General features: G+C 42.3%; 1 protein-coding gene across 3 annotated transcripts; it reads right to left on the bottom strand.

Moving 5' to 3' along the window:
• Nucleotides 1-3,068: 3,068 nt before the first annotated feature.
• LOC133973537 (toll-like receptor 5) lies at nt 3,069-9,312 on the bottom strand. 3 transcript variants are annotated; one of them, XM_062411466.1, is made up of 5 exons: nt 9,229-9,312; nt 8,264-9,146; nt 5,128-7,417; nt 4,283-4,371; nt 3,069-3,656 (listed from the first exon to the last, which is right to left on the bottom strand). In XM_062411466.1, the coding sequence occupies exons 2-5, from the start codon at nt 8,606-8,608 to the stop codon at nt 3,417-3,419; spliced, it is 2,964 nt and encodes a 987-aa protein (XP_062267450.1). In that variant the 5' UTR covers nt 8,609-9,146; nt 9,229-9,312; the 3' UTR covers nt 3,069-3,416. The 3 variants fall into 3 exon arrangements, with proteins under 3 accessions (XP_062267450.1, XP_062267451.1, XP_062267447.1); XM_062411467.1 differs by having other exon boundaries at nt 8,264-8,323; nt 9,016-9,274; XM_062411463.1 differs by having other exon boundaries at nt 8,264-9,275.
• Between the last annotated feature and the right edge of the window lie 1,814 nt (nt 9,313-11,126).

Below are 11,126 nucleotides of genomic sequence, written 5' to 3'. Positions count from 1 at the left end.
GGACCAGCACAAAAACAACAGACCAGTCTAATCAGCAACAAGCTGCGGAAGTGTTTGCAGCTAAATATTTATATTTCTCCCTCTTCGTCGAGAACAAGGCTAAATGGTGAATCAGTATTGGACTGTGATCATTTATCGTTCATTAACTTCAGATGAATGTGAGCAACTGAAAATAAATGATCGTCTGGTTTTTAGGTAAATTACACTGCCCCCAAGTGGCCAATAAAAGCTCCACTAGTGCAGCTGGAGAAAGTTATTTGCTCAGAAGTCACATATGTTCCTTTCCTGTCTTTCCACACGATCGCCACCGAGCTAACACACAGAAGTGCCGCGTGTTGAGAAGTGTCCCTGATTGAGTTCTCTCTCCAAACAGCTGGCAGATGTAGACCTAACATCGCTCCTTTTTCATCCGTCTCTTCCTTCTCCTGACCCCCTCACCTTCCCCCCTTCTTTTCTGCTACCAAACCCCTTCCAACCGAAGTGCAGAAAACACCTGTTTCCTACGAGGTCAGCTGGGACGAGAAGCAGCCGTCCTCCCTGCTCGTCTTTCTGTCCCCTGTCCGTCCTCCGCTGAGGAATGTGAAGGCCAATCTGCTCCCACTGTAAGTTTATGGTGAGCTCCCCACTGGGTTCAGGCTGTTTTTGTCATGAAGGGTGGAACATATCCACTCACTGGGACATAGAGTTTGAGTTAGTCATCTCTGTTTTCTTCATCTTCTTCAGGCTTCAGATCCAAATCAAGTAGCCAACTCCTCCATTGATCCCAAGTTCCACTGTTTGTCTCTTGATGTGGAGCCTCACACCAATCTTCTGACTATATCCAAGGCCTGCTTTGAATTCTCTAATGTGGAGTTTCATCCTGCGGCACAGACACTTCTCACACTGAGGGGGATTTCTGTGGAAACCTAATTAACCCATCAAAAGGCATTAGTTTTAACACGAACTGCTGCTTTCTACCACAAGTCTGGCTCAGGGCTGCCGTTGGAAAATGGAGGGATGATGCACCAAAGGCTCAGTTTAGGCCGATGGTGCCAGAGGAGGGAGGAAAAGTACAGTGGGGCTTCTGCCGCTGCATCCCTCTAACGCCCGTCACAGCCCTTAACCCCAAAATCAGACTCCCACAAACAAACAAGTCGTATAAAGTCATTACATAAGACAACAAGCCACACTGGGCAAGCTTGATGCTTCTGTGTGGAAGGAAAGATTTTATTTTGGCTCGTAGGGCTCAGACTCGTGCCCCCCCCCCCCCCCCCGGCCTCAGATCCCCCACGGCTGTGTTTGTTCTCCCCCCTCTGCTGGGTCGCTGCAGGGAAGATGAGTCCGCTTCCCTCAGACGATCCCTCCTCCGGCTTGCGTGAGCATCCCTGTAATTATATTTACTTAAACAGAGGTCAAATATTAACTATGGCCGCGGGGCAGGGTTTATTACATTTCTCTTCAAGGGAGAATCTCAGAAGCATGTGTGTCTGTTCTAAGTATATTCCACAGGCCTGAAATAACTGTGAAGAGGCCGCCCGAGCTGGAGAGCTTGTTTACAAGGTAAACATTTGCTTCCACTTTTCAAATTAGATTTTGGTGGAGCTGCTGCACAGGGGCAGATTCATGGGCCAGAGTTTTTCTTCTTCCTTTGTTGATCGGTGGAGGAGACAAGTTGTTTTTTAACATCCATTTATTATTTTCTCACTTCTGCTCCATTGAATCCCACTCTGAAAATAAAGAGTGCTCATTAGTTTCTCCTTTTTTACCTCTTTTTTAATACCTCAGTTTATGTGTTGTTATTGCTGTGTACTAGCAGCATGGCCTTGTGAGGTGGACCAGTATTGATTGACCCAACGTTTACTACAAAATCTTGTACAGAAATGTATTTTCCCCAGAGGATGAACCTCATTCACTTTGATGGTTTCCTGATTGGTCCTGTAGCAACACAAGATTGGCATTTGTGGTTTTGAGCAAAATGTCTGGATTCTTATGTTACATGCACCTAAGCTTCATTGATTTGAGCCAAAGCTGTATCCCTGTCTATGAGAAGCAATATCCCTCTAAACTCAACGACTAAAAGGATTTTTTTAAACATCACACAGTTTTCACAAATAATGCCTGCTGCCTTTGGGGTCAATAACTGCAGAAGTTATTCCTGATAGTGGTGAAAATTCCAGATACTGCAAGAAGAAAAAAAAGAGAAGCACGGACAGATATTAATGGACTGTCAGCAGTGCATAAGCAGCAGGGGCCTGAGGAGCGGCTGTAATGTTCTGAGCAGCTGGCTCATAAAGGCCGGGAGGATGGCGGCTGCTGGGGCCAACAGGACGGAAGCTTTCCTCTGCCCAGTAGCTTCCTGTTTTCAGACACACAGCTCGAATGAGAGGGAAGCCGCTGACACCGGCCTCACTCTCATCTTACAGGCCGACCAACCCCAGCGCTTTGGGACAGGGTATCATGTGCAGTGGCTGTTGGAGAAGGAGCAGCGTCATTTTGCGACACACCCAGTGCAATTGTAAACAGTCTTCATGTGTTTCTCTCAACAAGTAACACTGAGTTGTCCCTGATCAACCGAGGCTGACATGAAGGGTCAGTACACATGGGCTAACTCACGCTATCTAGTGGCGAAAGTACTAAATTCAAATCCAAATTCGGTTCTGAATAATACAATTATTAATTAATATAGTTTATATATTACATGAATCCACTCAAACATCATTACTAAGTTCTGTGTTTAGTTATTTTATGTCTTTTCACTATGTTGTGTCTTTATCTGTGCTTATGTATATTGTTAAATATCAGAAAATAGTGAAACGACAAATATACATAAACAATTTGCTGTTTACTTATATATATACTGCCCAGTTCTTTAGGGGCTGCTAATAAGACATTAATAAAACAAATGACAATAAAGAGCTGATCTATTGTAGTTTTAGAATAAAAAATCAGATTAATTTAAATTTGAATGATCAAATCAATCATACAACTCAAATTAATTAAGAGATATTAAGAGAATATTTATCAATTATTAATTTGAACCACTGAAAAATATATATTCTACAGTATATCCATCAGGAATCAAACAGCCGTCCAGCAGGAGTCACCTTTATTACTTTTTTTAAAGGCTCATTCAAATAAATAATACAAAATTTAAAGAGAAATGTAAAAAAAATCTAGAAAAATCACAGTTTTTGGTCACTATAAAAACAGACAAGGAAATTATTAAATACACTGTAATAACACTAATCACCCTAATAACATACAATTTTAATAATTTCAAAAACATAGACAATGGTGTGTTTGCATTGTGCATGTGATTGAACCTTGGAGTGTTGTAAATACTTGAAATGCCTAAAATCTTTCTTCACCCTTATTCTAGTTCTAGTTTACTGGTGAAACTGCAGCAGGGTTTCAGTCCCGATTCTGTGACACAGAGTTCACATGGCAACAGCTCGGATGTCCTCCAGCTCGATTCTGTCCTCATTCTGAGGCTGCGGCTGCGCAGCCTGAGGTTTGTCCTCTGCGAACATTTTCATCTTGGTGTTTCGGAGGATCTGTGAGATCAGTCGCTCATAAAACCAGTCCAGGTCCTGAGGGTCCTCTGGCCATGTCAGGTACTCTCTCTTCTGAACGAATTCTCTGATTGCATTGTACCTCATCAGCTTGTAGTGAGCCACCTTTGGTTGTATTTCAAATGGAAAAGAGATTTCGGTCAGCATTGAAAATCTCTCTGTTTTCAATACGAGAACAAACAGCACAGCAACAGCTTTCTGGCCTGATTGAAGGAATGTTCATTTAAATGTGACTGAAGCCTGCCATCTACTGTTGAAAAGTAGGCATTGAAGCTGCAGACCTTAGGTTCTACATGGTCTGTAGTCCCCTGGCACAAGACACAAACAGAGTTTGGTAATTGTTGCCTCGAACCAATGATTGTATATTAACAATGTATGACATGAATACTTGAAAATGAAAGACGTTCCCTGTAGTTCACATTTTTAGTGTGTGCAGGCTCAATAGTTTTACAACCCACAGCCATCATTAGTGTTGTTATTGGCAGCAGATCAGCTAAAATTATATTTTAACAGGGAAATGTCATGTACTTCTTTCAGGAGTGGGTCGAGACTGCATTAGAAGCAGGGAATATTGGGCTTACATTTGTCAGGTTTTCAGAAAAATCCCTCCAAACTGGTTATAGTGGTGCTCATTAACAGTTTGCTCACTCACACACAGGGATAATCTGTCAATGTTGTGTGTACAAGTAATGAACCATGTTCAGTCACTGACTCAGCTGCCTCATACACACCTTCCCTATCACCAGCAGAATCAGGACGTTTTTCAGCTCCTCCACCATCCGGCTTTGGGCCAAGGTAAACGCCTCCAGGCACCAGCCATCTAGACAGAGACACATACACACATTGTTTTTCTAAGGCTTTGATATCTTTGATTTGGTGCTTAATTTTGTAATTCAGAAAAAAAAGATGACGGAATCCGAGCCTTAGCTGGCAATGGTATTAGTTAGAATGACAGCTTTCAGAAATCAGGATTGGATTAAAGGTGGGGTTGTTTATTTGGTTCGGAAACACTTTCTATTTTATTTGTTGAAAGCCTTTTTACTTCGGGACAGCCATCAATAAATATAATCATCTGAAAAAAATCAATGTTAAGCAAGTGTCTGTGGTCATCCCATGTCTGACAAAAACCAACCGGATCATCTCATTCAGTCCGAATAAAGTGATTGGCTGTCATACCCGTCTGTCACGTACCAACCTCACCTATGTTGCTCCCTTACAGGATTACCAACCCTAGCTTCAAGGGTCTTTGTTTGACATAAGGATAATATCAGTGTTCACAGCCTTAGATGAAACCACTTTCACATCTGTCTATTAAATATGAAGCCAGCAGCAGGGTAGTTAAGATTAAAGACTTTAAGGCATCGATACAGCTAGCCTTGGTCTCGTCCAAAGATCGCGAAAAAATATAGCTTGGTTGTTTAATCTATCCAGAAACCTACAGACTTAATGCTAGGCTTACATTAGATAAGCTAAGCTGTGGCTTCATATTTAATGTACATTTGTTGAACTATTCCTTGAAAGAAAGACCAGAACCCAAACGGCCAGTGTAGCCGTGTGAAAATAAGATGAGCTGTACCTTTGAGGAACTCCTGGGAGATGACGCACACCGTCTTCCTGCTGCCCCAAATGGCATCTCTGATGTTTGTCAAGTGATCCTCACCGGGCAGGAAGTCTCTGGCCTCGAAACAACAGTGTAAGACGTTCTCCTCTGAAAATTGGTCGTCAAGTTTATTCAGTAAAGCAGCCTCCACCCACTTATAGTCGCTATTGCTGAAGCAGAAGAAGACGTCGTACTGCATTTCTTCGATACAAGGCGAAACTTTCGGCCCCTCGAGAACCCTTCCGACGATCTTCTTGTAGATCACGAATATTTGCCCTCTTAGACGGGCGTAGACGACCCCACTTAGGGTTACAGTCATAATAAGGAGGGCAGAGAAGATGAAGAGGGCAAACTTAAGATCTTGGACGTCCTTTTCATCGTCCTTCTCACATGGTTCTACGATGGTGGCATAGTCCAGCAGGGGAAGGTTACGGACAGCAGCTGGAAACTCACATCTGTAACCCTCGGCTGGGCTCAGGACGGTTACATTCGTCACATTGAGCCATTGCAAGAAGCTCTCCAGATTACAATCACAGTAGAACCGATTATTTGCCAGGTTGAGAAAGAGGAGAGACTGAAAAGTCATAGGATCTGGGTAAGCTAGGAAGTTGTTCGAGAGGTCGACTCTTTTCAGGCTGACCGGAAAGACATCCGGCTGCAGGAAGGTCAAGGAATTAGTCGAGAGGTCTAGATCTATCATCGAGCTGAGGCCTCTGAAAATCCCTTGTGGGAGTGCAGTGAGCAAGTTGGAGCTTATACTGAGGCCAAGAAGATTATTAAGATGATCAAACAGGTCAAGGCATTTCCCCTGTGCCCAAATTATCTGCAAGGAACTGTCACTAAGAAATAACACTTCCAAAGTGTTATTATAAGGTATAGTAATATTCTTGTTTAGTGTGCACCCCTTGATGAGGTTGCTGCTGTAGAAGAAAGTATTGAGACGCTTGAAATTGGTCACTGTTGAATAAACCTCCTCTAAGTTCGTTAATCGGTTTTCGCTGACGTCCACATAGGTGCTGTTCATACCCAAGTCAGCGATATTGAACAGTGACTTCAACTTGTTGTCACCCAAAAGGAGGAACTCTAGGTTTGGTAATGATGCCGGAGAACCCAGCCTTCGCAGCGAGTTCCCTGTCAGATATAACTCTCGTAATTTAGGAAGATCACTGAAGGCTCGGTATCCCAACGCACCGATGTGGTTGTAAGACAAGTCCAGTACTCTTAAGTCTTCCAGATTGGCGAATGTGTCGGAATATATTTCTCCGAGTAGGTTGGATGAAAGATTGAGCATCCTTAAATGTCCCTGAAGACCACTGAAGGCATTTTTGTTTATCTGATTGATTTTGTTTTTGGAAATGTCAATGATTATCGCAGTCTTCAGGGGACTGAAAATAGACTTCTGCAAAACAAATATAAAGTTCGTAGACAGATTAAAGATTTTAACGGCACTGTTCGAGAGGCCTTCGAATGTGCTTTCATCCGGATCAGGTAAGTTCTCAAATGAAAAGCCTTGACCTATACTTCCAGACAATATGAGATTAGCGATCCGAGTCCCCTGTATCGCATTGAAAAATCTTCTCATTTGGTTGATGTTGAAGCCGTTGGTTGATAAGTCCAAGGTGTCAAAGGCCATATCTCTGAAAGGGTTTCCACAACTGCCCTCGTCAAAGTGGCCTTCATACATTTTAGCCAAGTGGTTGGAGTTCAGGTTCAGGGTTTCAAAGTATTTCCCCCTGAAGCCAACAAGATCCTCTTCACACAATCTTACGATCGGATTCAATTTGAGGTTTAAGTGTGTGAAATTAGTGAGTCTTGAAAAGAACAGTCCAGGTTTGAGTCTCTCTATTTGGTTCCCGAAGAGATCAAGCATTTCTAAGGAGACAAGGCTCTGCAGGTAGCTGTCAGCCAGGATGGACTCATTCAATCTGCAATAGTCCAAAAACAGCATTTGCAATTTGAACAGTCCTGCAAATGCCCTCGGCTCCAGCTGAAGCCCAATGTTGTGGCCTAGAACCAACTTGATCAGTTTTCTCTGTCTGAAGAAAGCGTTGTTCCTGATGACGAGCGGCACTCCCTGCATGCCCAGATCTAATTCCTGCAGCTGCTCGTACAGACTGAGCGAGGTGCTGTTGATCTCACTGATGTAGTTCATTTCCAGGTACAGGTGGGTGATGTTGGGAGGCAGAGCAGGAACCCAGTAGTGACCCCCGTATTGGCAAGCAGCTACAAGGCCATACAAAGGGCATGATTGGTAGCATGCGGTTACCTGCAGATTGGAAGATGAAATTATGTCTGTGAATAGACACCAAAACCCTGAACTTTCTGCAGTTGATGTATTTGGAATATACCCCAGCTCACGTTGTTACTCAGAGTATGATGAGATGCAAGGTGTAACTCTAATGTCTGCACAGAAACGTTGGGGCTGGAGCCAACAGCCTGTTAACTTAGCTTTGAAACAGGAGGAATGAGATACTTTTTAAGTGTTTGTACAATAAGTATAAAAACACACTGAGAGACTCAGGTCACTATTATAACTTAATTATTTTTTCTTTTTGTTTATTTATTTTCCATATCGGTCATGAGAGAAAAGGGAGTGAGGGGGAGGCTGTGTGGAAATGGGTTTAGAGGTATTTTTCTAGATGGGTTTAAAAAGGTAATTTATCCAACCTATCCAACACAACATAAACTAATTTAACTGAACTGATGTAATATAATTAACCCAAACTAACATAGTCTAACCTTATCTGACATAACTCAACCTCACTAACTAACCTAATCTTAGCTAACCTAACCTAGCCCAACCTCACTACCTAATCTAATCTCATCTAATCTAATCTAACCTAAAAAAACTTAACTAAACTAACAAATTATGTGCTGTAGTTTCCTATTTACCCAACAATATTAGAGCGCTATCTAATTTCTCATCTGAATCCTGAACATTTTGAATTCAATAAACATTGTTCCGAAAACACTGAACTGCCTCTTTTATTGTTGTCAGGCATGAATCCGAATGGTTTAACTTTTTTTGTCAGGTCAAGATCCACCAACTGTTTAGTTAGTGGAAAATAAAGTATAACTAATCCTTTGTGAGCTCCTTGTTATACAAACTTACCTGTACGTATAAACCAATGAAGGCAAACTGAGGGCCCAGTGTCCACATGCTGTCCTCGCCCTGAAGAGACGTCCAGAGAGAAAAGTCAGAAATGAGCAAAGCTTTAAGGATGCGGTGTTGTTGCATCGGGCTAGCAGTGCAAATATTAGTGAGGACAAAAAGGTGGGGGGGGATTGCCAGGCTGTTTGCTTTAGCAGGTTCATAGATAACTGGTGCTGCAGCTCCGCCATCCAACTGCTCAGTGCACAACCATTCATCAGTATGATACATGAGCTTTGATAAGGAAATAGTTTGGCATTGGTGCTTGTGGGAAACAGTTTTTGAATATCCCCTAACTTTGTACATATAAACAATCTCTGGAGTTGGCTACTTCTTAAATAATAACACATGGGTGGCATGATTTGAAATCAAGACATATTGGGATGGCCCATAATTCCGAGTCAAGGTTTTATACATCAGAGTATTGTCCTAACAGGTCAGCCTGCAGGGAGGTTTGGTCATCATGATATAACAGTATATTAAAAATATGTGCATTCTGCATTGCAGCTGTGGTATTTGATCACACTTGCAGCCCACTATATAGACCAAAGCAGTAATTATTACCACAACCTTCGCTCAGGAGTCTTTAAAAGTATTGACATATATCGTGATATTAATATTGCAGATGTATGGATCTTTTTTCATAAAGCTCACTTCTGTCTGTCAGCCACATGTTGCCTGCTCTCATGTTTCCGAGTCTTTTGCACTCTCACCTTGTAAATAGTGATAATGAATCAAAGATCCTCGAGCTGCAGCCGCTGAAATTCTCCAGCGAACGTTGCACAATGTGAGAAGTTTGAAGACGCGTCAAGTCGGAAACAAGACACAGACAAGTACTCACCAACTGTAAAGAACGTGTTCAGTAAGATTAAGTGTCTCAGTGGATCAACACATTAGTGAAGCAGGTAGCAAAGCAGAGATCTCACCCTCACTGGAAACCGTAGCGCTTCTTTCTCCGCCTGTTAAAAAACACCGCGGTCAAACCAGCCGCCCCTACATTTAAGTGCGCTCGTATTCCCAGCTTTACGGTTAATGAAGGTACGTCCCCCTTCATTTGAAGACAGGCTATGACCTCGTTATTGTCCCAAACCGCAAACACAATTTTAATCAATAAGTAAAGTAAGCAAGTCGTACTTCCGTTTTTAAAAATAAAGGGATAACACAGAGTATACACATAATACGGAAATAAGATCTGATTACTCTCCACTCTCTCTCTCTCTCTCTCTCTCTCTCTCTCTCTCTCTCTCTCTCTCTCTCTCTCTCTCTCTCTCTCTCTCTCTCTCTCTCTTTCTCTCTCATATGTAAGTTTGAATGATTTTTCATATGTTGCATGTTGACTATTCCAGATATCTGTAAAGCAAGTGGTGTAATCTTCAGTCCCAAATTCAAACCTTTTCAAATTAAAAGCTCTGCACTTCATCTCATCATCTTGTGCTTTGGAAGACAACTTGCTAAAGAGGAACTGATTCTATGAGTGTTGTTGCCATAATGGAGATCAGCACCCTTGACTCTTATTCTCTTATATACTCTTATTTATTATCATGCTCTATATGGTTTGGACTTGTGGATCATAAAGATTTCACCCTGTCTCTGTGTCTTTGGGGAATTGTTCTTGGAGGAGGTGGCTCATTTGACTGATACAGATGGTAGCTGACTTGACTGCAAGGTTTTTGAGTCGCAATCTACTTCCACATACATCAACCAATTTCAACCATTCAAACATCAAAGCATTCAGGGTATTAAGGACCTTTCAGGTTGCATACAACTTCTTCTTAAATGTTCAGTTTATTTGGTGGGTGACAACCAACTTGCATTACCGCCATCTACTGTATCATGATAAATCCGATAAAATTAGTTGAGCACTTCCTCTTCTTCCTCTCCCCCTACTCAGTCCACTAGCACGTGCATTGGTTGCCACCCGCCATTTCTGCTTGCATAATCTGGGTCGATGCAACGACCATAACAGGCAATTTTTCATCTTGGCAGTGTGACAAATCTCTTGGATCCTTTGATCGGATGTGGCATTATCACATGCCTTTGATCTAAAGCAGATCAAAGAAGAGGAAGACGGATGGCACAGTAGAACCGGTAATGCACCGAACAATGAAAGTAGGATTATTTGTTTGTTTCAACCAAGCATTTTAGAAGCTAAGCCGCAGAAAAGCATTTTGTCTCCTTAGTTACAGCATCCATGGCTAAAGACCCGCTAGCAAAGACAGGCATTTATTTTGATGAACTCAAGAACCTCACTGCAGTGGAGCCTGATGTCAGCCAGAAGACCACAGAGCTGCAGGAGGGGGCGAAAGACTTTGTGGACAGTGAGCGCTAAAGATTTTGTCGAGGCCATTTGGTCATGAGTGTTTCCCTCTGTCTATACCAACTTGATGTACATCTGTTGGAATTTGTTATATCCAGAAATTGAACATTTTCAGAAAATAGCTGCACACTGTAAAATCCAATAGCTGCCCTGACATACATTCATTAGTTAACTTTACTAGGTTATCAACAATATGCACTTATGACTGGTATTTATCAAGTAACAGTTACTTGCATGGTGAAAAGCGCAAAATACTTAGTGTTAAGAGTGAAGATTACTTTATTTAGAGTTATGCTCACTCGCAACAATAAGTAGCCAACACAGTCTCACTCCCACTGCGCATTCAAAGAAGAAGAAGAAGAAGTGTGCATGCGCAGTAGCAACATTCAGTCTCTCCCGCTCGCCAGTCCAGCACACAGGCCGGGACACTGAGGGCAGCCTGCTGACTCGACTTTTGCGCCGTCTTGTTTATTCTTTTGAAAAATAATAAGGTAAGTTATCAAGCAA

This window comes from Platichthys flesus, chromosome 18, assembly GCF_949316205.1.
Source record: "Platichthys flesus chromosome 18, fPlaFle2.1, whole genome shotgun sequence".
Taxonomy (NCBI): Eukaryota; Metazoa; Chordata; class Actinopteri; order Pleuronectiformes; family Pleuronectidae; genus Platichthys; species Platichthys flesus.
This window is presented reverse-complemented; position numbering and strand designations above follow the sequence as displayed.

What these genes read in the sequence shown, in the direction of transcription:
- LOC133973537 (XM_062411466.1), bottom strand. Translation starts at nt 8,608, where the DNA reads ATGTACAAAGTTAGGGGATATTCAAAAACTGTTTCCCACAAGCACCAA. An exon ending in TCATTGGTTTATACGTACAG is followed by an intron (nt 7,418 to 8,263) that starts GTAAGTTTGTAT and finishes TCCAATCTGCAG; the next exon opens with GTAACCGCATGCTACCAATC. An exon ending in TTCTGCTGGTGATAGGGAAG is followed by an intron (nt 3,657 to 4,282) that starts GTGTGTATGAGG and finishes ATACAACCAAAG; the next exon opens with GTGGCTCACTACAAGCTGAT.